At 41.8% G+C, this 25,926-nt stretch overlaps 1 protein-coding gene across 1 annotated transcript in view; it reads right to left on the bottom strand.

The window, feature by feature from the left end:
* HK3 (hexokinase 3) overlaps positions 1-25,926 on the bottom strand; it is a 44,000-nt gene extending 18,074 nt beyond the window's left edge. The window contains 17 exon segments of the mRNA XM_074202745.1: positions 5,036-5,135; positions 5,522-5,617; positions 6,318-6,437; positions 6,612-6,760; positions 7,000-7,040; positions 7,042-7,275; positions 10,553-10,786; positions 11,005-11,160; positions 11,375-11,585; positions 11,665-11,726; positions 11,728-11,778; positions 18,619-18,713; positions 18,880-18,999; positions 19,317-19,471; positions 19,799-19,865; positions 19,867-19,971; positions 25,738-25,926. Of these exon segments, the coding sequence (XP_074058846.1) occupies positions 5,036-5,135; positions 5,522-5,617; positions 6,318-6,437; positions 6,612-6,760; positions 7,000-7,040; positions 7,042-7,275; positions 10,553-10,786; positions 11,005-11,160; positions 11,375-11,585; positions 11,665-11,726; positions 11,728-11,778; positions 18,619-18,713; positions 18,880-18,999; positions 19,317-19,471; positions 19,799-19,865; positions 19,867-19,971; positions 25,738-25,761 (2,020 nt within the window). The 5' untranslated portion in view covers positions 25,762-25,926.

Genomic DNA, 25,926 nt, shown 5'->3' with positions numbered 1-25,926 from the left:
TGAAATGCTTTGGGTTTTTTTAATTTTTTTTAATTTTTATTAAAGATATTATTTGAGTTTTACAGTTTTCCCCCAATCTTGCTTCCCTCCCCCCACCCCCACCCCACAGATAGCACTCCGTCAAGTCTTTACTTTGTTCCCATGTTGTACCTTGATCCAAATTGGGTGTGATGAGAGAGAAATCATATCCTTAAAGAGAACAGAATTCTCAGAGGTAACCAGATCAAACAATAAGACATCTGGAGGTTTTTTTTTCCGAATTAAAGGGAATAGTCCTTGTACTTTGTTCAAACTCCACAGCTCCTTATCTGGATACAGATGGTACTCTCCTTTGCAGACAGCCTAAATTTGTTCCCAATTGTTGCGCTGATGGAATGAGCAATTCCTTCAAGGTTGAACATCACTCCCATGTTGCTGTTAGGGTGTACAGTGTTTTTCTGGTTCTGCTCATCTCACCCAGCATCAGTTCATGCAAATCCCTCCAGGTTTCCCTGAAATCCCGTCCCTCCTGGTTTCTAATAGAACAATAGTGTTCCATGACATACATGTACCACAGTTTGCTAAACCATTCCCCAATTGAAGGACATTTACTGGATTTCCAATTCTTTGCCACCACAAACAGGGCTGCTATAAATATCTTTGTACAAGTAATGTTTTTACCCTTTTTCCTCATCTCTTCAAGGTATAGACCCAGTAGTGGTATTGCTGGGTCAAAGGGTATGCACATTTTTGTTGCCCTTTGGGCATAGTTCCAAATAGCTCTCCAGAAGGGTTGGATGAGTTCACAGCTCCACCAACAGTGTAGTAGTGTCCCAGATTTCCCACAACCTTTCCAACAATGATCATTATCCTTTCTGGTCATATTGGCCAATCTGAGAGGTGTGAGGTGGTACCTCAGCGAAGCTTTAATTTGCATGAAATGCTTTGTTAACAGTGACACACGCATCACTGTTAACAAACTGATCTTCTTCAGAGTCTGTACTTCAGATTATCTTTGCTAAAATTAATCAAGACAAAGGAAATACCTCAGCAAAGAATGAGGAAAAATCTTTATGCCCACAGACAGCTATATGCCAATGCACAAAACAGGAATTGGCAAATCACATTCATGGGCCAAGTCCAACAAGGCATCTTTAGCTTGGTGGAGGTGCTAGGATGTATCTCTCAGAATAGGTGGTAATTTTGCTGACCAAAAAAAGCTACTTTAACATCTTGATGCTAGGGGATCAATAAGATATCAGATCTATTAAGTGACATACAGCATCACAAGGTTACTAAGTCTCAGGGGTGGGACTTAAACCTGTATATTCCTAAACTGTGATCCAGAACTGTATACATTTCACCACATTGCTCTGCTATTGTTGGTGCCATATGACTTTGAGTAAAATCCTCTCTAGAATTCAGTTTCTTCTTCTGAAAAATGAGAGGGTTGGAGTATATCAGTGGTGTCAAACTCAAATAGAAAAGAAGACAACTAAATTGTACATAAGGATTCCTGTAAGCTACATTTGGACTTAGAAAACCACATATTAACATTATCTACATTCATTTGTATTTTTATTTATTTTGTTAAATTTTGGAATTTGAAATTGCAATGCATGTTGGATGCCACCTGGGGTGGAGGAGGCAGTTAGGTGGCACAGTGGATAGAGCACTGACCCTGGAGTCAGAAGGACCAAAGTTCCAATTTAGCCTCAGACAATAGTTATATGACCAGGAGTAAGTCATTTAATCCCAAGTACCTCAAAAAAAAAAAAAAAAAAGACATCATATCACCATCTGGTATAAATGATCTCCAAGTTACTTCCTAGCACTAAATCTATGGTTTAGACTTTAGGGGAACAAATTTTAAGAGTTCAGAAGAAAGGGGAAAACATGAATCTTTGGCCTAAAGTCCTAAAAAGAAGCTAGTTCAAGAGGAATGGGAAGTTCAGGGATGAAATTCTAACAGTGCAAATTTCTATTAGAAAATAGAAAGCAGAAAATTTATTAAAAAAAGGCTTTGGAAATTTCTTTATGTTACATGAAGAGGTTATCTTATGAGCTCAAACATTTAAAAAAAAGAGGAAGCAAAGACATAGAACTAAAGACAAATACAGAAGGGTAGCAAAGACTTGTTGAACAGTGTCAAAAAGGCCAAAGACTGAAAAAGACCCCCTTAGAACCATGAGCCAGTTTGGGGTTGAGGAGGTCTGTGTGTCCTTGGATGGGGGAAACAATTTACACCTTTTTTCCCCACTAACTTCTAACTAAAATTTAGCACTTCTTTCAATTCTTTAGAAACATTATTCTGAGAAAAGATACATAAGCTTCACCAGACTTCTAGAGAGGCCCATGACACCCAGAAAGCTGTGTCCTAGACTAGGACAACCAAGGCCCATGATAAATGCTTGTGATAATAAAGGTTATTTAAAAAGCTTTGTTGGGAGAAAGAAGAGCAGGGATAGGATGGATGGACCAGTGACCAGCAGATGATAAACAGTTAACATCCATTTGGTATTTGTTTTCTATTTCAAGGAGTATGATTTTCAGACTGGGAAATATAGATCAAATATGGTTAAGAGGTGAAATAAACGTAAGGGAACACCCAGTTATTCTAAATGGGTTTGTCTCCTGGACTGAAAAAATTACATCCCAGAGCACAGAAAGAGCTTGAAAATGTAACTGCTGAACAGTTGCCAGTTATCTTTAATGATAATGAAAAAATAGTAAGGTCCTCAGGACTGAAAATGGATAAACAGTGTACCTTTTTTCCCCAAAAAAAGATGGGTTCTAGAGACTACAGACCATTGACCTTGAAAGTCAAGCCCTGGTGGAATTATAGAATCAATTAGTCATTCAATGGATGATAGGTCAGCACTCAGTTGATGGCAATAGCCATCACAAGGAGTCAACTTAGGCTTATTGAAAACAAAGCTTGACGGATTCAATAAATTTATTTCCCCCTTTTTTTTGAACAGTTACTCGACTTTGATAGATCAGGAGACTGTCTCCTCAGATCTAGTGAGCTTTTGAAAGGGTCTGGCAAGTTATCTCTGTGGAGGAGCAAAGAGAACCTAAATGACAATACAATTAGGTAGACTCATAGATGAACAACTGAACCCAAGAGTTAATTAGGAGATTGTGTCGACCTCTGACTGGGGCTGTGCCACTGGGCTCTCTTTCCTTAGCTTTGTCTTAATCAACATCTTTATTTTATTCAGACACATGAATGAAGGTAAAGATAGCATGCTTATCAAAATTACAGATGGAAAGAAAAAGCTGCTATGTTTAATGACAGAATCAAGATTTTTCTAAACCTTAAGCTGGAATGATGGACCAAATCTAATAAAAATGAAATTTAATAAGGGACCATGTAAAGACCTGCAACTAAGTTAACAAAAAAAAAAAAACTACAAGTGCTGCTTCCCCCAAAGAAAAACTCAAAGATTTAGTGGACTACAAATGTAAGATGAATTAGCTGTGAGATATGGAAGGTTAAAAAAAAGTTAATGTGACTTCAAGATAGATTAAGAAAGATCTAATAGAAGAAAAAGAAAAGTATTATCCTCTGCCCTATATCAGACCACACTTGGGAATACTGAATTCAGTTCCATCAGTCAATTAAGCACATGCTCTGGGCCAACTGGTAGTGATACAAAAAGAGGCAAAAGACAGTTTCTGCCCTCAAGGAGCTTAGACTCTAATGGGAGAGACAATAAGCAAATATTTATACAAACAAGCTATGTACAGAATAGGAAATAATTAACAGAAGGCACCAGAATGAAGAGGGATTGAGAAAATTTTCCTTGTCAAAGATAAGATTATAGCTGGGACTTGAAGAAAATCAAAGACAGTGGAGATAAGAAAGAAGAAAGGAAGATTGCCAGAGAAATTGCCCAGAGCTGTGAGATGAGCTGTCTTATTTGTTCAGTTATGGACACCATATTTTGGGGAAAAGATGGGCAAGCTAGAACTTATGTGGAGAAAGGCCAGTAGGATGGAGTGATGGGGAATAAGAAGGAACCATGTCCCAGTAGAATTGGTCAAAGAAACTGTTTAGTGCTGCTTAGCCAAGATTCAAGCTAATGTTTCCAAATAGCCTATGGGTAGTCATGTAAAAATTGCACTATGGGGGCGGCTAGGTAGCAGTGGATAAAGCACTGGCATTGGAGTCAGGAGTACCTAGGTTCAAATCCGGTCTCAGACACTTAATAATTACCTAGCTGTGTGGCCTTGGGCAAGCCACTTAACCCCATTTGCCTTGCAAAAATCTAAAAAACAAACAAAAAAAAAAAACAAAAAATTGCACTATGTTGGATCTGTGTGACCACAGGGAGTAGAACTAGGAAGACAAAAGCAGAGAAGAAAGCAAATATAATTTCACTCAGCACAACAAAATTAATTTTATAATGATGTGAACTGAGCTGTCACTAGGACTTAAAGCAGAGCTGAATATCTCTGTCTCTCTCCTTCCCTCCATCATCTATCTCTCTCCCCATCTCTTTTTGTGTCTCTCTCCCTCCCAAATTCCTCTCTAATTCTCCACTAAACTTGTCTCTCTGTCTTTATCTCTATCTCCCTCTGTCTCTCTGTCTCTGTCTCTTTCTGTCTCTCTCTCTGTCTCTCTCTTTCTCTCTCTCCCTCTCCCCCTGCCCCCCGCAACAACAGCTTTCCTCCAGGAACCTTCTTTGTTTAGTTTCAACCCACAAAGATCATTTCTTCTCTGAAGGTTTATTGCCAATACCATTACAGTCAGGAACCATGATGTTTCCCAGTTTACCAACTCTTCCACCATTTTACAACTCTGAGTCTTGACTCTGGCTCCCCATCACAGCAAATATGAGCTTCTCTGAGGGCAGGGACAGTGTTTTATACTCTTGGGGGAAGTAAGAGGAGAATTACCAAGAAAGGGTTCAGAAAGGACTTCCAGACCAAATGACAGACATAGGGCCTTGTAGTCCTTAGGACTAGTGGGCTGCAGATCAAGGACATATCCATGGGGGAAGGGAAAGTATGCTTACCACTGAGCCTATAAAGGCTCTCCTGCACTTACCTACAATGAGGCCAACCTCACAGTTGGGGTCCTCATACCCACAGGACATCATGGTACCCACTGTGTCATTGACAATGGCCATCGTTTTCAGCTCCACCCACTATGCACAAAAGGCCACCAGTTGCCAGGCAACAATCATCATGGCAACAGATGCTAGGCCTACAGCCTCTGGCAAAGAGGACCCTCCCCAGAAGCAGGGAGCAATGTCCTTGCCTTCAGTGAAACCTGTATTTTAGTAAAGGGACTTAAGAACTCCCAAGATGGTAAATTACACCCTATCTCCCAAACCCACTCCTCAACAATCCCATGTGAAGGCTTGAATCACCCTCCCCTGGAAAGGTTCTCTAGCCAACCAGAATAGATCTTCCATTCTCCCTAGATGAAATGTCCCCTAGTATCCTTAAAGTGAGAGCCTCCCACATGTCTTTCCCAAATGAGAACTTCTGGGTCCACCACTCAAATCCCACTGTCCCAAAGAGGCCCTACCTCTCTGTGTTTGGTGGCATCTCGAAGCAAGGACACAACATCTTTGCCCTCACAGCCTGATGCCTTAAAGCCCTTGGTCCAGTTCAAGAGGATAGCCTGCAAGTCAGGACATAAATAAGGGGGCTCAGGACAAATCATAGATCAACTATATCAAAGGCTCCTTTCTTCTACAGTCCTAATACCCTCCATTAACTTGTCCAAGAAAGGTTTATGTCAGTACCCCAAGACCTCCTCCAAATTATATTTATGTCTTTTTTACTTCATAATATAGTTAGATTTCATTAGCTGAAAGGTTTCAAAATATTTAGAAAAGATAGTAATGTGGACCTTTTAGAAGGCAAGCCTAGATAATATAGTACAGAATGAATAAATTAGGAATACACTGGGGTAAACACAAAGTTATTAGCATTTTCCCCCCAAAGGTAGTTCAAAAGCATTACAGGGAAATGGGCAAGGGGAAGAAGTATTCTATGAATTCACAAGATTTATATCTAGAAGGAACCTCAGAAAACTTCAAGTCCAATCTCATCATTTTGCAGAAAAGGAAATTGAGTCACACAGATGGTAGAAATATCCAAGAGGCAATAAATACAGAAACTAAGTTTAATTGGTTTAATTAGTAACCAAGTAGTTAAGTAGGAACCTCCTGGTGCCACAAGGCAATCCTAGAAGCCTTCTCTCCCCAGTCTTGTTAGGCCCCCCACTCCCTACCACATTTTGCATGTGTCCTTGCTCCTGTTCCTGCTGTTTCTGTCTCCACCTAATCACTTCCCTCCATATTTCCAAGTCTCTTCACCTTATCCAGGCCAAGCTGTTTGTAGGGGAAGGAGAAGGTGAAACCCAAGGGCAGAGTCTGCCCACTCAGATCATACTTCTTCTAGAAGTCCACTATGCAATCTACAATGTAGTCAAAGAGCTTCAAAGGGTAAGAATAGAAGACAAGGTTCAGAGATCTGTACCAGAGAGTTTTTTCTCCAACTCCCCCACCCTGCCATTTTCTCCCCAGCCAATGCTGCCCCAACCTCCAGCCTGAGGAAAGGAGTACCCTAAACCATTGGTTAAAATGATGACTAAGGGGCAAGGCTGGTACCTCTTGCCCAGTCCCCTGGGCCACGTTCTCCAGAATAGTGAAGACCTGACTGGTGATCTTGACACCTCCCTTGCTCCTACCGTCCACTTTCACACAGAGCACACGGAAGTTAGTGCCCCCAAAGTCCAGAGCCAGGAAATTAACTCTCTCTGCAAAGCAAATGAAGCCACACTCTCAGAATCCCATTTTCTACTGGGAGAGAGGTCAAACTTAGGCTTTCTGAAGCCCTAGGCAGAAGTCTAGAACCACTCACTCCCCCAAAACCCTCAGAGTCTTTGTCATCCCCCTAGGATTTCAGGGACCTCGGGGCAGGGATCAGACATGAAATTCCCATTGCTCCTTTCTGGGCACCCATGCCCTGGGATGCAGGGGGAAGCATTCCACTCACCAGTGCCATCAGGTGTAGAACAGATGTAGGTGGGCAGCAGACTTTTCTCCCCGCACCATGGCCTCCCTCATTTGGGCCTTCACAACCTGTAGCTGCTCACTGTTGAGCTTAAAGGGTGCCAGAGTCTCCTCTAGCTGATTGCGATGTAATACCATACGAAAGGCCACAGCAGTCACCATAGCCACCCCCCAGCCTCTGCCATCCTCTGAGGGTACAAAGGTGATATCTGAATCTGGCATCAGGAGCTTCACTGTCTGCTGGAGCATGGTGCTGAACCTGGCCAGGGAGTTGAGAAAGATCTCAACTTGGCACTGCTTCCCCCCTATCCCTTCTGGGCTAGAGATGGAAAGGAACTTAGAGCCACCTAAATCCAAATTGCTCATTTTAAAGCTAAGGAGATTGGACCCCAGATCAGGTGCAAGTGACTCGTCCAAGGAGACACAGTTAGGCAACAGAGAAGAAAAGGGAATAGACCCCTTCATTGTAATCATCCTTGGAAGCAGGTGTTATTAATCTCTCCATTTTGCAGATGGGAAAACTGAGGCAGAGGCTAGGTGACTTGCCCAGGGTCACCCATCAAGTGACTGAAGCTGAATTTGAACCCAAGTCCTATCACCGCCTATCCTCTGCCAGCAGCCATCTCTATCTACACCCAGAGCCCCTGACTCTCTATTTAGGACTGTGTCTAGTAGGCAGTCTCTTGAGGTGGGGTATTCTTTCCCTGAAACATAGGAGACCTGAGTTGTACCCACATCTGCTATTATCATATTATCATATTTAGATGATAAAGTAGACAGAGTGCTAGATTACAGTCAGGAAAATCTGAGTTCAAATCTGACCTCAGACAGTTACTAGCTGTTTGACCCTAGCCAAGTCACTTCAGTTCTGTCTGCCTCAGTTTCTTCCACTGTAAAATGGGGATATCAATAGGACCAACATCCTGAGTATCAAATGAGGTCATATTTTTAAAGCACTTAGCACAGTACCTGCTTAGCAAATCATTTCTTCCTTACTATTTCCCCATCCAAACCCCCAGGGTCCCTAATAGTTTCTTAGGCTTCATTTGGCACTGTTGGCCACTACCTCCTCCTGGGTACTTTGCTATTTTTGTGACATTCCTCAGTTGTGGTTCTCCTCCCACCTCTCTGATTGTTCCTCCTCAGTCTCCTTTGATAATATTATCCATGTCAGGCTCCCAAACTGACTATTTCTGCAATGCTCTGTCTTAGATCTCTCCTTCACTTTCATTTGGTGATCTTATCAGCTACCATGGGTTTAATGATCATCTCCATGCCATTGAGTCCCCTTCCTATTGTCTCTCTCCTGAGCTTATCCAGGATCACCAACCAACTACCTACAGGTATTTCCCACAGAGAATCTCTTTTCTTAAACTGCCTTTTCAATTGAAAATCTTACTTTCTTCCATCCCCCTCTTCCCTACACCTCCCACCTCCCTAGGAGAAACAAATTTTTTTAAAAACCCTTTATAACACATATGTATAGTCAAGCAAAACAAATTGCCATGTACAAGAATATTTGTCTCATTCTTCATCTTGAGATCATCACCTCTGTTATAGAGCTCCAAGAAAAACATCAAACTTTTACAGGAAAAAAAAACTCATTATTTTCCTTAAATTCCATGCTTCTTCCTATGAGGTTTTATTTCCATCAAGTTTATCATCTTTGCTCTAGCAACTCAACTTTTCAACCTGAGTCATCCTCAGCCCTATCCTCTCCCCTACTACAAGATTCAGTGAGTTGTCAATATTGTTTATTGGGTTGCTTTTTCATTGATATTTTACTTTTCCAATTACAGGTTATGGGAGTTTTTCAACAAGTTTTTCAACATTCATTCAGTTACATATTTCTAAGTTACACATTTTTCTACCATCCTCCTTTCCCAACCCCCTCCCCTTGGCAGCAAATAGTCTAGTAAAAGTCATGCATATACTTTTGTGTTTAACATAGTTACATATTAGTAATTTTGTGTATGAGAAATTAGGTTTAATGGAAAAGAAAGAAAAGGAATAATGATAAGAAGGAGAAACATAAGAGAATATTTAAAAAATAGTATCCATTCAGATTCTGTGATTTGTTTGTTTTTCCCTCTGCATGTGAATGTTAATCCTACCAGCACAATATCTGTCACATCTGCCCCTACTCTCCATTCAGACCTTTAGCATTTCCCCTCCTAAGTGGTCTCCCCACCTCCAGTCTCTTCCCTCTCTAAACCATCCTCTTCTACCAGCTTCCCAAGTGACACTCCTAAAAAACAGGCCTGGCTCCAATCCTCCTGGAACACCAAACCTCTAGTGGCCAATAGAATAAAAGACAACCTCCTCTGTCATTCAAAAACCCTTCAGATTGGTTCCAACTTGCTTTTCCAGGCTTATTATTTTTGCACATTCTACATTCCAACCAAGCAGGCCTAATAACTGAACCTGGTACACAACATTTTTTCTCCATTCCTATCCACCTTGTTGAAGGGTCCCACTCCCAACCTCTACTTCTCAGAACCCCTGGGTCCTTTCCAAGCTGAGCTCAAGCTCAAGTGCTTGACCAAGACTTGCCTGACTCCCCTCAACTGCTAGGGCCTTGGCTCTTCCCAAGTATCTGCAGTGACTTTGGATAGTATTTGTGTTTACTTATATGTGTATTATATTTGCATTTCCTGATATGTATTAGATGTTATGTTTGTATTTACTTATAAGTCATGAAATAAAAGCTGCTTGAGGACAGAGACTGGTTTTTTTGTATGCTTAGAGCCTAGCACATTGTCTGGCAAACAAGCTGATGCATAATAAATGATTGTTACTTGATTCCTCCTCCTTCTGGTTGGATCCATGGGTTGGCTGAGCTGGTCTGGAAGTCATCTGTGGGAAGGAGACTGGGAGGAAAACAGCAGGGAAAGGGGTCCTGGTAGGAGTGGAGGAGTTGGGAACAGACCTTCCTCTACCACATAGCAACCCCTCCCCACCATATTGTTGTCATTTTTTCAGTCAAGTCCAACTATTCGTGGTCCCATTTGGGGTTTTCTTGGCAAAGATACCAGAGCAGTTTGTCATTTCCTTCTCTAACTCATTTGACATATGAGGAACTAAGGCAAGCAGGGTTAAGTAACTTGCCCAGGGTCACACAGCTAGGAAGTGTGGAAACTGAGGAAGAGGAGTCTTTCTAACCCCAGGTCTGGCATTTGATCCTCTGTGCCACCCAGCTGTCCCTACTAACCCTGCTTCAGAGCCCAAAGTCACACACTCTACTTGCCACCAGGGAGAGGGGTCCTGAAGCAATCCTCCTGTTCTTCCCCACCCAAATCAAAGTTTTGGTCAAGACTTCACCAGGTGGGAAAACTAAGGAACAGAGGCAGCAAACCTGGGTTCACCACCTGACCCTGATTCTTATCAGTTATGTGGCCCTAAACAAATCCCTTTCCCTCTTTCTTCTCTGAAAAATGAGAAGGTGGAGTAGACCCCTTCTACAAGTACTCTCAACTCTCAGGCCCACGATTCTAGGGTTTGGGACTCCCCCAGCCCTCAGCCCCAAACCTAGGTACCTGGGATACTTCTCAAAAATAAAACCACAAGTAGCCATGGCTGTGCCTAATTTGGATCTCTCCTGGTTGTTCTTCACTCATTGAAGGATGACAGTGAGGGCAGCAGCACAAAGTTGGGCAGCTCAGGTAGTCACAGCCTCACACACCATCTGAACTAGCTTACATTCCTTGATGCTGGGGTTCAGTCCCAGTCCCTGCAGTATTACTTGGGCCCGAGCACCGTCCTGAGAGGGACTATAAAGGGAGAGGACTGAGTTGTGTCCCGGCCTGAATGCACAGGGGTCAGTATCAGATAAAAGGGTGCCCCATGTATCATCAGCCCTTTATCCCTTATTCCTGTTCCCCCCACCCCATGAATATACACTGTCCTCCGCGTCAGGAACCTCCAACAGGCTTCTCAACTCAGGCGACTTATCCACAAATCTGGATCTCCCAGTGTTCCCCCAACTTATTCTTCTATCTCCAACACATGCTCTGTGCACACAAACCCACTGGTTAGCAGAGCAGGGGTTATGATGCCACCAAAAAGGACCTCCTGGCCCATCAAATGTATCAGCACCAAGTGGACGAGTTCTCCCAAGTACATACCCCCAATCATCTTCTCAAACCTGGGGGTCCAGAGCAGAAAGGGACAACTGGCATTAGAACTGTCCTCAAGACAGGGAAGCAGAATAAGCACAAAGGCTCTGACCCAAAGAGACCTGGCACTAACATTCATTTTCTCATTTTTTTCAAAAAGAGTATATGGGTGTTGGGGAGGGAAAGAGATGAATCAGGACAAAAAAACAAAGCATTTCAATCCTTCCCCAACTCTAGCATTACCTTTGAGTCCCAGGGTTCAAGGATTTCTGGTCCAGTTGGAAGTCAAAGAGTGTCTGCATAGGCTCCAGGATCCCATTGTCTCCAAAAGAACCCCACTCAACATTGATGCACATTCGGCCTTGTTCTTCCCCCAGCTTCATCACATGCCAGACCTCTTTCATATAACAGGCATTGTTACCTGTGTCGGAGGCCAGAGGGGATTGATTTCAGTCTCTCTAAGTGAGTGGGCAGTAGTAGAACCACCCCAGTGTGCCCAGGCCCCGGAGGCCACCAAGTAGAAGCATCCTCACCTACAACAAGCCCAATCTCACATGCCTGGGGCTTGGAAAAACAGCCCCTCATGGTACCCACTGTCATTCACTGAAGCAATCACATCAATGGTGTAGACCTGAGGAGAGAGGTCAGTAGGGGGTGGCCAGAGCCTGAGGAGACAGGTTGCCATCACCACTACCCATGAGATACATTTCTGAGCACTTGGGGCTATATCATGACTGAAATCTAATTTTTTTAATCTTGATAGAATTTTTACCATTTGCATGTAAAGATAGTTTTCAACATTCATTTTTGTAAAATTCTGAATTCCAAATTTTTCTCTCTCCCTTTCCTCCTCCCACCCCCAAGACAGCAAATAATCTGATATAGGTTATAACATGTACAATCATGTTAAAAATATTTCCAGATTAATTATGATGTGAAAGAAGAATCAGAACAAAACAGGAAAAACAACAAAAAAGAAAAAAAATTTTTAAAAAGTGAAAATAATATGCTTTTATCTGCATTCAGACTCCAAAGTTCTTTTTCTGGATATGGATGGCATTTTCCATGATAAGTCTTTTAGAATTGTCTTTGTTCACTTGTACTGCTAAGAAAAACTAAAGTCTGTCATAATTGATAATCCCACAATGTTGCTGTTAACTATGTACAATGTTCTCCTGGTTCTGTTCACTTCACTTAGCATCAGTTGATATGTCTTTCCAGGTTTCTCTGAAATCCACTCTGAAATGCTCATCATTTCTTATATAACAATAGTATTCCATTACATGGAATCTAATTTTGATTCACATTCCTGGAATCAATGGAATTTAATACATTATTCATTCAGCATTTATTTAGCACCTACTGTTTGCAGAGTACTGGGTTAAGGATTAGGGAAGGTACAAAGTTTGGATAAGTCTCAGTCTGGTCAGGGATATCTCAGAAGCTGAATTGGAAGACACTCTCTTCTTCATCTGGTTCAACTCATAACAGAACAGGTTCCCCTTAGACAATACTGCCTTGGAGCAGCACCTAAGGAGCCCCTAGAATGAAAGTCTACTTGGTTCCAAGTTTACTCACTCTACTTTTGGAGAATTCTATTCATTAGAAAGTTTTTCCTCTACATCTTCTATCCATTGCTCCTTGTTCAGCCTTTGGAGCCAACACAAACCCAGTTAAAGCCATATTACAGCCTAAATTCATATGAAAAGAACTTGAGTGCCCTTTAGCCGAAAGTTGTTCCTGACCAGAGGACTGAGAAAGGTTTCCTGAAGGAGGCAGATTTTAAGTTGGGCTTTAAAAATCTATTGTATATGATTTACATGGAAATGGTTTGCATGACTACATTTGCAAACTGCTTGCCTTCTCAATGGGGAGAAAAGGAGAAAAAGGAAGGACGGAGATCATTGGAAACTCAAATTTTGAAAAAAAAATAATGTCAAAATTGTTTTTACATATAATTGAGAAAAAATGAAATATTAAAGAACAAATAATGGACTTGATGAATAAAATGGGGAGAAAAATATTGCAAGCAGAGAGATATAGTTGGGGAATAAATAATCAATATGATAAGAAAGTTCAGGGAGGAGAGAAATCAATTTCTGTAAAGGACCTTGAATGTGAGCCAAAGAAATGTGACTATAACTAGGTAGCCAGTGTATAGTATTGAAATCTATTTTCAAATCCTGATTTTTTTCTACGGTTTCTGTGACCTTGAGTAACCTCTCTGGTACCGTTTCCCTGTAAATAAGGAAGTGGATAAGATGATCTCCAAGGTTCCTTCCAGTAAATGACATGCCCTCACTTATCACTTTGAAGATTCAACTTTATTGTGTCATTTATTATGGGTCCATTAAGTGTCAGGAAATATGCTGAGGGTGAAGTTACAAAAGTAAAAATTAAACAGCTCCTAACCTCAAAGAACTTTCTCGTTCCTGGGGGGGAGGGGTGGGTGAAACAACTAAACTCAAAAAAGCAATTGAAATATTTACAAGTCAATAAAACACCATTGGGGTTGGGGGTAGAAGGATGTGCACCAGGAAGAATCTGGATAAGCTTCAGGTGGCATTTAAATTTAGTTTGAAGGAAGCTAGGGATTCTCTGGGGGTGGAGGTGAGGCAGGAGTAGAACCCAGGTATAGGCAACAGCTTGCCCAAAGGCATGGATGGAGATGGGAGATGAATGTTCTGTTCACCTAGTAGCAAGGTGGCTAATTTGATTGGAACATTAAGTTTGTGAAGGAGTATAATGCATAATAAACCTAGAAAGAGAGACACATTGGCACCAAAAAAGCTAAGTGCCAATGCCCCAGCCTCCATGGCATGACTCTTATCTTGATGCTGGCCATACCTAGCTGACTTGGTCTCCTCAGCTGGATTGACATCCATGTTCTGCTCCAGCTTAAGATAAACATGGGGCTCTGTTGTAAGCCCTCATGGTGATCTCAGTAATTCCCAGGGATTCACTTCATATCTATATGCAGATGGTTCTCAAATCTAAATGTCCAGTTCTAAAATCTCTCCTGAACTCTAGTCTGGTATTGCCAACTGCTTGCTGGATTCAAAGCCAATCTAGTCAAATTGAACTCATTCTATTTGCTCAAAACCCATCTCTTTTCCATATCCCCTTATTTCTGACCAGGGCAGCATCCTTCTTCCAGACATCCAGTTTCACAATTTCAACAACATCCTCTACTCTTCCCTCTTCCTCAGACACTTACCAACTGTGTGACCCTAGGCAAGGCACATAATTCTGCCTTAACTGGAAAATGGGTATAAAAATAGCACCCATGTTCTAGCATTTGTGGTGAGGACCAAACAAGATAGGTGATTGGCACAGTGACTGGCACTCTCTTAACTCCCACATCCAGTCAGCTGCAAGCCTCATGGTCCTATCTCCACAGTATCTTTCACATTCATCTGCTTCCCTCTATTCACAGTGGAGAAGACCTCCACTTTGGGGCAGTTTTTGTCATCAGGATGCTTTTTCTGACATTGAACCTAAATTTTTTCCCCTTCAATTTTCATTCATTGTTCTTGTACTCTGGAATAAACTCCCTTTCCCTCAAACCCATAGCTAATCAGTTGCCAAGGCTTGTCATTTCTCCCCCCTCTCCTTCCCATCTCTCCTATTCATTACCCTCCCCCCTCCTCCACTCACATAGACCCCCCCTCAAGTTCAGGTCCTTACCACCTTTCTGTCTGGACTAGTTCTTAACACTCCTAATTGTTCTCCCTGCTTCCAGAATCTCCCCTCTCCCATCCATCCTCCACATCACAGTCAAACTAATATTCCCAAGATGCAGGTCTGGCCAAATTATCACCTGATCTTGTGGCCTCTAAGGATAAAATACAGAGACATTCAGAATCCAGCTCAGACCTTTTCTTTCAACCATTATTTGTTAAACTCTTCTTTATAAACTCTACATTTCAATCTGTCTTGCCAGGAGGATCCATTCACCATCTCCACACCTTTGCATAGGCATGCACTTTCCTGCAAGGTTCAGTTCATGTGCTTCCTGCTATTGCAGGTTGTTCTTGGGCTGTCTTATTCTAGATTCTTAAATTACTTTAATTAAATTATTTTTATTTATCTGTTTACATTTTCTATTCCCCCAGAAGATTGTTAGATCATTAAGGGCAGGGTTCTTTGTTATTATTTGTTATTATTATCTGCATCCCCCAATATCTAGCAATGCCTGCATCTTGTAGGCCCTTATGAAATGTTTGTTGAAGACTGTCGTATATATATATATATATATATATATATATATATATATATACACATATGTGTGTATGTGTGTGTGTGTGTGTGTGTGTGTGTGAGATAAAACACTATTGTTTTGTAAGAAATCATGAGGGATGGGATTTCAGAAAAGCTTGGAAAGACCTGCATGAATTAATGCTGAGTGAGATGAACAGAACCAGAAGAACACTGTACATAACAACATGGGGTGATAATCAACCATGACAGACTTGCTCACTCCATCAGTGAAATAACCAGGGACAATTTTAGGGGATCTGTGATGGAGAATACTATTGGTGCCAGAGAAGGTACAGTGGAGTTCAAGACCAAAGATTATTATCTTCAATTTTTTTTTGTTTTTGTTGTTTTTAGATTTTTGCAAGGCAAATGGGGTTAAGTGGCTTGCCAGAGGCCACACAGCTAGGTAATTATTAAATGTCTGAGGCCAGATTTGAACTAAAGGTACTCTTGACTCCAGGGCTGGTGCTCTATCCACTGCACTACCTAGCCGCCCCTATCTTCAAGTTTTAAAAGTTGTCATATATATTATGTAATTTTGCTATCTCTAATGTTTTCTTCCTTTTAGAACTGTTTCTTCTCTCAACACATTCAATTTGGATCTATGAATATGATGGAAGCATATGTAAAGACTATTATCAGAATGCCTTCTGTTGAGGAGAGGTGGGGAGGGAAGGGAGGGAGAAAGAAAAAAATTGTAAAATCCAAAACCTTGCAAAAAATTGATTGGCAGAAACTACCATTTTTTGTAATTGGAAAACAAATAAAATATTTATATAATTTTAAAAAGAAACATCTGTTGAATTAAAAGAAATGGATATGATGGGGTAAGAGAGTGTGTCAACCAAGTGGCGCAATTCTTATAGCACTTCTGAAGAAGCTATGTAGATCCTGTCTGGTTAAATAACCTAACTGACAAACATCAATTTTTTACCCATTATCACATGAGTGTTCTTTATACACACGCTAGAAGCCATGTCAACCATTCTTATCCCCAGTAAGGAGATGCACCAGAACCATTTCCTTTGCCTTCTAGCATTGCTTAAATTGAGGGGAAAAGATCTTCTCTAAATAGTATCCCACTCTCCTTGAGTAATTACTCTAATTCCATCCTTTCCTTTCCTTCACTATCACATTCTTCTATTGAGTAGCTACCCTTTCTCCCTCCTTAAATATACTCTAAGGTCTTTCTCAGCTTGTGAGGTATCTTTCCTACCTCAACAATCACTACTTGGCTTTGGTTCCCATCAACCTAGTGAAATTACTCTCTCCATGGCCACTTCTGACTCCTGATTATCAGATCTCATGATCTTTTGGCAGCCTTCATTCTCCTTGACTCTTCTGCCTCAGTTGGACACTACTGACCACTATCTCCTGCCTTGCTTTCCATGATACTCTTCTCTCCAAGATTTCCTCCTCCCCCTGTGTCTTCTTCTTGGTCCCCTGACTCTGGTCTCTCCTCAAGGTCTCTCCCATCTTTTCTTTAGCTATGTTATCTGTTGAACGTAAACCTTGAAACATCAAACTAATTTCCTCTTACACCCACTCATATAGTACTATAAAAATCAATAGTCATCTCTCCCTTCTGGTGTCATCCCTTGTCAAGTCATCCACTCCCAATAATTTATTACTGATTTCCAGCCAACTTCCTTATCTCTTTCTCCAATCCTTTATCTGAATTCAAAACTCTCAACTATCCAATTCAACAAGTTCAAAAGTGAACTTGATTTCCCAAACCTATCCTTCCCCTCTTAACTTTCTAATTTTTGTCAAGTCATAGGCACTTGGGCTAGAAACCTCCAGTGTCATTTCTGACCTTACTCTCTTATAAAATTCTATCCACCAACACACACACACACACACACACACACACACACACACACACACACACACACACACATCTCAGCAATTCCAAAGTCTTATAAAGTTTTCTTATTTCCAGTTACTATCCAAGGTCAAGCCCTCATAGCTTTTGACTCAGACTACTATAATTGCCTCTTAGTCTTTCCTCCTGTCTCCAATCTCTCCTCCTTCCATTGGGCATATACAACCAGATTTGCCTGTCTTCAAAATGTCAACTTTGTCATATACCTTCCATGGCTCTCCACTTCCTATAGAGTGTCATCCACACTATTCAGTTCAGTCCCACCTTTCTTTTATACCTTCATCTCATGCCATTGCCTAATTAAGCCAATCAAGTGACCTCTCCCTGCTCAGAGATAGGACAAGCTCCTTCCTACTTGCCGTCCAGCCTGCCCCTCCATCACTGCCATCTTCCCTGCAGGCTCATCTAAGCCTTTCCCATTGTCTGAGGATCCATTCCATACAACTAGGGAATTTTAGAGCTAGGAGGGTGAAGGGTTCTGGCTGACCCAGCACAATCTGAGGTCTTTCTCTTCTGAAAAGAAACACTGACTTTTTCCTTAAACCTGTACCAAAGGCTGCTTGGTGATATTAGGAAGCCTTTGTATGCACATCATCTCCCCTATGGCGTGAGCTCCTCCAGGGCAGGTTTTAATCATTTAGGGCAGGTTTTAATCATTTTTGTCTTCTCTAAGAGGACTGAGCAAATAGTAGACTTTTGATAAATTCTCAGAGTAAAAAATACAACAGTAGAGGTGATAGACACCTTGTTGTTGCTGTTCAGTCAAGTCCAACTATTAATGATTCCATGTCCTATAGCACACAAGGTTTTTTCTCTTCTCCACCATCTCTTGTCAATCCAAGCTCATGTTTATTGTTTCCATGATACCATCTATCCATTTAATCCTCTGCTGTCCCCTCTTCTTTTGCCTTCAATTTTTCCCAGCATAAGGGTTTTTTTTTTTTCCAAAGAGTTCCCTTCTCAGTATTTGGCCAAAATATTTAAGCTTCACTATTCACTATTCCAGTGAATAATCTGCATTAATTCATGTATTGGCCTTAAGAGACCTTAGAGATCATCTCTTCCACTTATTTTACAGAAGAGGAAACTAAGTTTCACACAGTGGTTAAGTGAGTGACTCAGAAATAAATCTTTTAATTCCAAGTCCACATTTCTTTCATTGTACCATAACTTTTCAGGCTAATTAACTACATGTCCACAGTTTACTATTTAGAGTGAGAAGGCGATACCCCACCCCCAATCCTGCTGAGGTTAATCCTGGAATTTCTGGCACCTCCAGCTCCAATGTATCTTTTTTACCCAAATTCCCCCTTCCTTAAACTATTCTCCCACTTTTCTCATCCCCTGTCTCTGGATAGCCTCTCTCAGCAATTTTACCACATCCTGGCCTTCCACGCCACTGCACTTGAAGCCCTTGGTCCAGGAAATAAGGGTACTCTGAGGAGAGATTAAAAAAAAGGGTGATTAATCCTCTCTGTTTTCATCCTTCCTCTATTTCTCTCCTAAATTCAGCTCTTTCCTTAGGAGATGCTTATCAAGGGAGTTGACAAGTCAATTCCTAATTCTCCATAGACTGAAAACTCCCAAGACTCCTCCATCACACCTTGGCAAGACCTGTGTTGTGACAGGGGAAGGAGAAGTTGAAGCCCAGTTGTATGATCTTGGATCCCACCTTCAGCTGGTCCAGGAATTTCATCAAACATCCAACAACAAAGTCAAAGAGCTGTAGGAGCAGGAGGTGAGGTTTTAGGGGGTAGGAGGGCATTAGGGAAGCTGCAGACAAGTGATCAGTCCACAGGGCAGTGGAAGATTCTGTCTTCAGAATTTTCAGCTGACAAAGTCCAGGTTTTAGTAATGTGAATACTGCACACTGGTCCACTCTGCCCAACCAGTTGGCTTAACAGCCAGAGACCAGGTCTCAGGAAATGTCCAACATATTGAGTGCCTCCAGGGGATGCTAGGCATCATTTTCTCCCCACAGGGTTTGCCAAGGATGTCCGGGTATCTGAGCATATGAGCACTGCAGACTCAGCATCTTACCTGTTCTCCAGGGCCTTGTGTGATTTCTGTGGGGATGGTGAACTCCTGAATTATTGGTTCTTTTCTTGGGCCAGTGACACCTGTGAGTGTCACCCACAGCACCCTCAAAGTGGCTTCTGATGATCCTATTTCCAACACCAGGAAATTGCCCTGCTCTGGGGTTGGGGATGGGAGAATGGAATAGAGAAATAGGGATAGGAAGGTTGTTTCCTGCTCCTGCCCTCCCTAGGAGAGCTCTTCCCCTATAAGTCCTTCCCTTACTCTATCTCCTCACTTCCTAGCCTACTGAACCTCCCAAGACCCCCCTCTCCCAATAAGGGGATGGAATAGTAAGCTGGAGGCATAGTCACTAGAGAAGAAAGAAGAGGAAGAAGCTGTCCACTGACCCTTCTTTGAGGTAAACAGGACTCTGGCCCTGGGTCACTTCCCCCTTGGTATGCATTTGTTTCTGGAGCCTGACCCTACTAAACCTAGAAACCTACCAGTGCCTTTGGGGGTGGATCAAACATAGGTGGGCAGCATCTGGACAGTGGGGGAGGGGTCAGTCCGGCTGGGCCAAGGTCTGCTCCATGTCCCACAGTAGGTATTCAATTCAATTAAATTCAAACTGTTTCAGGCACTCCTTCAATTCAAACTGTTTCAGGCACTGTTCTACCTGGAGAGGAGGATGGGCAAGTGGGGATTATGTCCCTAGTAAAAGCCCAGCCTTGGCTGGAATCCCAAAGAATTGGGACAAGTGGTTGGCAGACTCTGAGAATGTGCCTAGGCCACTCTCATCTTGAAGGACCAGGCACTGTTGCTCATGTTTAAGAGTCTTCAAAGGTTTACAGCGTACTTCCTCAAAAAGGGGGGGGGGTCCTGTGGATAGAGCTTTAGAACTGGGTTCAGGACTGAGTTTAAATTCTGCCTCTAACAGCTAGGAGACATTAAGCAAGTCATTTAACCTCTGTTTTCCTCAGGTTCCTCCACTATAAAATGGGATGATAATGGGCCCTACCTCCCAGGTCATGAAGAGGATCAAATGAGATTAATATTTCTATAGTACTTAGGACATTGACACATGGTAGGTGCCTCAATAAATGATTGTGTCCTTCAGAAGCAGTATGTCCTATAGGTTCAGCAGATATTACTGTTCCCTTCTAATATGAGTCAAACTGAGTTGTCTTGGTGAAATGACTTGTCCAAGGGCACACACTTGGGATCAGAAATTTAGAGCTGCTAAATGATTAATTATTAGAGAAATGCAAATTAAAGCTTCTCTGAGGTACCACCTCACACCTCTCAGATTAGCCAGTATGACCAGGAAAGATAATGATCATTGTTGGAAGGGATGTGGGAAATCTGGGACACTATTACACTGTTGGTGGAGCTGTGAACTCATCCAACCCTTCTGGAGAGCTATTTGGAACTATGTCCAAAGGGCAACAAAAATGTGCATACCCTTTGACCCAGCAATACCACTACTGGGTCTATACCCTGAAGAGATAAGGAAAAAGGGTAAAAACATTATTTGTACAAAAATATTTATGGCAGCCCGGTTTGTGGTAGCAAAGAATTGGAAATCAAGTAAATGTCCTTCAATTGGGGAAATGGCTTAGCAAACTGTGGTATATGTATGTCATGGAACACTTTTGTTCTATTAGAAACCAGGAGGGACAGGATTTCAGGGAAACCTGGAGGGATTTGCATGAACTGATGCTGAGTGAGATGAGCAGAACCAGAAAAATACTGTACCCCCTAACAGCAATATGGGAGTGATGTTCAACCTTGAAGGACTCACTCATTCCATCAGTGCAACAATCAGGAACAATTTTGGGCTGTCTGCAAAGGAGAGTACCATCTGTATCCAGATAAGGAGCTGTGGAGTTTGAACAAGGTGCAAGGACTATTCCCTTTAATTTAGGGGAAAAAAACAGATATCTTATTGTCTTATCTTGTAACCTCTTAGACTTCTCTTTAAGGATATGATTTCTCTCTCATCACACCCAATTTGGATCAAGGTACAACATGGAAACAAAGTAAAGACTGACAGAGTGCCTTCTGTGTGGGGGGGGAGCAAGATTGGGGGGAAATTGTAAAACTCAAATAATATCTTTAATAGAAATTTAGAGCTGGAAAGGACTGGAGGGATCATGGATCTGTTTTTCATTTCACAGATGAGAATACTAAACCCAGAAGAAAGAGCTGGATAGTCAAAAAAGGACAACTTTAGCAGAACCAGGTTTGAATAGACTTCTCCCTCCAAATCTAGTGTTCTTTATGTGACACCATGCTTCCCCCCACCCATAGGCACAGCCACAAACCCTGAGGGCTGGGGGTCTGGAAAGAAAGAGAAGCTCCTTCTGTTCTTCTGACCCAAACTCAATATCTCTCTGCTCTCTCTCTCCCCTCCCTCCCTCCCCCTCCTCCTCCCCTTCCCCTCCCCCCTCACAATGGCTGTTGGAAACCTTTGCTTTGCTCAATCTCCATATACTGTGCTCCCTCTTAGCAAAGTTCCTGACTATCTACTTTACTGAGAAAACATTGGCTATCCATCATGATCTTCCTCTTCTTCCCTTTTCTCTCTCATAATTCTTCTATATCATCCCCCATCCTCCTCTTCTTTGCTCCAGTTTCTAAGGAAGAAATGAACCTCTTTCTTGCCAAAACCCACTGCTTTGGCTTCTGTCCCTGACCCCATTCTTGCTCTTCTGTGGAAATGGATCCCTTTCATCATTCCTTCTTTGTGTCATCTTCAACCTCTTTCAATTTCTGACTCCTTCCCCTCCTATTTTCAAACAAGCTCTAGTCTTCTCTATACTTAAAAAAAAGATCCTTCACTTAACTCTGCTATTCCCTAAAGCTATCATCCTGTATCTATCCTCCCTCTCACAATTAAATTCTTAGAAAAAGCTGTCTATGCTCACTGCCTACATTTCCCCATCTCCTTTTTATTTCTTTTAATCTGGCTTTCAGTCTGCCACTTTACTGAAACCACTGTCTCTATGAATATCAATGATCAGAGTCATAATTAAGGATTCCAGAACCTGGAGCAAATTCAGCTAAGGTAGAGACAATTCTCCCACAGTTGAAGTTCTACCCCACCCCCACCCCACCCCAGAGCTCCACTGCTGAACATCCCTGCTTTCTTCCCCTCTCCACTCTCCGTCATTAGGTCATCATCCAGATCCCATCATCGAACCTTGGGTGTCTCACAGGATTTACTTCTTGGCTGCCTTTTCTTCACTCTCTCTATTACTGCACTTCCCATGGATTTAAGATTACCATCTCTAGTCTATCCAGGTCTCCTACACTAATCTCTCTGCTGCCCTCCATTTTTCACAGCTCTCTTCAAGAATATAAGCTTCCTTAGGGTTGCAAATGTTTCATTTCTGTTTTTGTAGCTCTAGCTCTAGCCACAGTGTCTAGAATATAGTTGGTGCCTAATAAATATATGTTGAATTAGCTTCAAATCTATAGCCTCCTTCAGAGGCCACTTCCTACAGTGACTTTTTCTAATATCTCCCCTCCCTCTACTCAGTTGTTAGCATTATTTTTACATTTTAACTGTATGTTTACTTTGATGTACTTTGCATTTTTAAAAAATCTTTGTACATGTTGTATCTTCCTATTGGAATGGAAAAAGCTGTCTCCCTTGTACATGGTAATTAATAAATGTTTGTCAAATTAATTATGTTCAATGACATGTATTAGGGACATTATTATTGAGATCATCATTCAGATATAAATTGGGTTAGCTTATGAAATTTCTTTTAGCTCTAAAATTCTGTTATTTCATTGCTCAGAATGGGCACCAGTCTCTGGCTAGGCTAATATCTGAAGCCAAAGGGAAATCAAATCTAGTTGTGTCCACAGCTAACAAAGAGTTTGGAGACTTCCAACAGAGTTCTTGTTTTGGATCCCCAAGGAATTTCTCCATTCAGTAACTGATGGGTTATAATCTTGACCAAGACACATCCCACTTCTCTGAGACTGTTTACTCATCTTTGAAATGAGGAAAAGTTGGATGCAATAATCATTACAGAATGAGTTTATTAAGATACCCTACCAGAGGCAAGACATCTCACATCACCCACCTTCAACCTCACTGAGGACTAAGAGGCCTTTCTAATTTCATGACTTCTCACTCTCATTCCCCTTGTTTTTACTTCTCCCATACCCACCCATTCTCAAATCTAGTCATCTGGTTCAAACAAGCCCAGATGTTTTCACAGAGAAGGACTTTCCTATAGAAAAAAAGATTCTGAAAGGTGTGGGAACATCTCAAAAAAATGGAAGAGAATAGGGTCCAGGAACAATCAAATGAATGGGTAGATGAGATAAAATTGGGATCAGGGAGAGGACGGGATCAATACATTTCCCAAGCCCTCAGCTCCTGTATATCATAAATGACAACAGTGCCTCTCTCCTTAATACTGTAGCAAATTCTTTGAAGCCAGCAATCACTACTTGAAAGTTCTGGCTCTGCAGAACCAAAAGAACATTGTACACCCTAACAGCAACATGGGGTGATGATCAACCTTGATGGACTTGCTCATTCCATCAGTGCAACAGTCAGGGACAATTTTGGGATATCTGCAATGGAGAATACCATCTGTAATTAGAGAAAGAATTGTGGAGTTTGAACAAAGACCACCTTTAATTTAAAAAAACCCATTATCTTATTATGTAATTTTGCTATCTCTTATACTTTATTTTTTTAAGATTTCTCTCTCATCACATTCAACTTAGATCAATGTATACCATGAAAACAATGTAAAGACTAATGGACTGCCTTCTGTGGGGATGGGGGAGGGAAGCGAGATTGGGGGGACATTGTAAAATTAAAAATTAATTAATTAATTAAAAAGGAAAAAGAAAGTGCTGGCTCTGATGTCAGGAGACCTGGGTTTACCTCCAGCGTTTAATTATTTTGTGACCATAGGTACATTGTTTCCTTACCTATAAAATGGGAAAAATAATAACTATAGTATCTACCTCTCAGGGTTAGTGTGATAATACACAAAAAGTGTCTAACATTGCAATTACCTACCTTTGCCACAGAGTTAACAGGTGCTGGGACAAGGGAGGAAAACAATGGGACAAGACCTCCCTTGAGAGGCCACAGGTTCTATTTCCCCACCAAACCAAAGCATATGCTAATACTTAGCTACTTGAAATGCAACTGCTAACATCCAACTCATTCTGTATGTTTTTCATTCATTGCTTAGCTCAGGATATATCCTGGAGGTTTGGGGCCCAGGAAGCCTCAGGAAGGTTAGTGTGGTACAAAGAAAAGGGAAACAGGACACATGGATCTGGATCCTGACTCCTGCTTATCAACTGGGAACCTTTGCCAAAGCAGTTCACTTTTCTATGCTTCAGGTTCCTCATCTCTAAAATGGAAGTTATAATACTTGTAATATTTACCATAGGGATAAGGGAAAAAGTCTTTGTAAATTCTCATGTGCCATTGAAATGCAATTATTACATAGCTCTGACTCAGTGACACAAAGAAAAGGGTAATATAGACAAAGGATTTAGTGCTGGCCCCTCCACTGACTCTCAGTGGGCCATTATTCAAACTATTATCCTTTTTCTGGGTCTCAGTTTCTTTCTCTGTCAAGTGAGGAGGGTTGGGCTAAATGATTACTAAAATTAATTTGAGTTTATGAATATACATATTTAATAAAACTCCAGAATTATGAAAGGCCAGAGCTGGAAAAGACCCCCCCAAAAAATCATCCTGTCTATATCCCCCCCAAATCCTCTGGGATAGAAGAAAGAGGACAATGATAGTCCAGAAGGTCATAGCATCAAAGATTTAAAGATCTTAGTGATCTCAGAGGTCATTTATCTGATCTTCATCCTTCATCTCACTGACAGATGAGAAAATTGAGACCTAGAGAGGTTGTGATTTATCCAAACTAATAAGTAGGAGAGACTACAGATCTCTTTCTACCATCCCATTATGCCAACCTGGGGATGCAACATACCTAACCTATCCCAGGGCTAAGGAGCCTTATTGACAGGATATTAACAATAGGAGCTGTTAGTTCCATAGTGCCTAAGTTGTTTACAAAGGACTTTCTTTACCATGACCCGGGGGGGGGGGGGGGGGGGGGGGGGGGGAAGAGACTCAAAAGTGTCATTAGACCGTTTTACAGAAGATCAACTAAGGCTCTGAAAGAAATGACTTGCCCAGGATAACCTAGTTAGGAATAAGGAGAGCCAGGAAAACTAATTAGGAATAAGGAGAGCCAGAGAAGCCTTGAGCCCAGATTTCCTGGTTTGGACTGGTGCTCATCTTCAATGTCTTGTTGCTTCTCACAGGGCTGCCAAACCATCGAGGCAGGCTTGCTGACAGGAGGTGAACTGGGTGGGTGTGAGGAAGAGGGAGGCAGCCCTGCAGCTCATTCAGGACTAGTGTCTCTGAGCTTACCACCTCCAGCTTCTTCTCATTCATGGTCCTTGGGTTCTCAGGTAGAGCACAGTTCAGCAGAGTTCCAAATTAAGGCACAGAAAGAGATAAGGGGATGCCCATATCATCTCATTGCCTTCAGCCTCTTCAGTTTCTTCCTCTTCCACAGAACCAGAGAAAAAGTTATGGACAGAACTGGCTCCAGTTCCC

Source organism: Macrotis lagotis, chromosome 1 (genome assembly GCF_037893015.1).
Source record: "Macrotis lagotis isolate mMagLag1 chromosome 1, bilby.v1.9.chrom.fasta, whole genome shotgun sequence".
NCBI classification, from domain to species: Eukaryota; Metazoa; Chordata; class Mammalia; order Peramelemorphia; family Peramelidae; genus Macrotis; species Macrotis lagotis.
The sequence above is the reverse complement of the archived record's forward strand: the minus strand, read 5'-3'. Positions and strand labels throughout refer to the sequence as shown.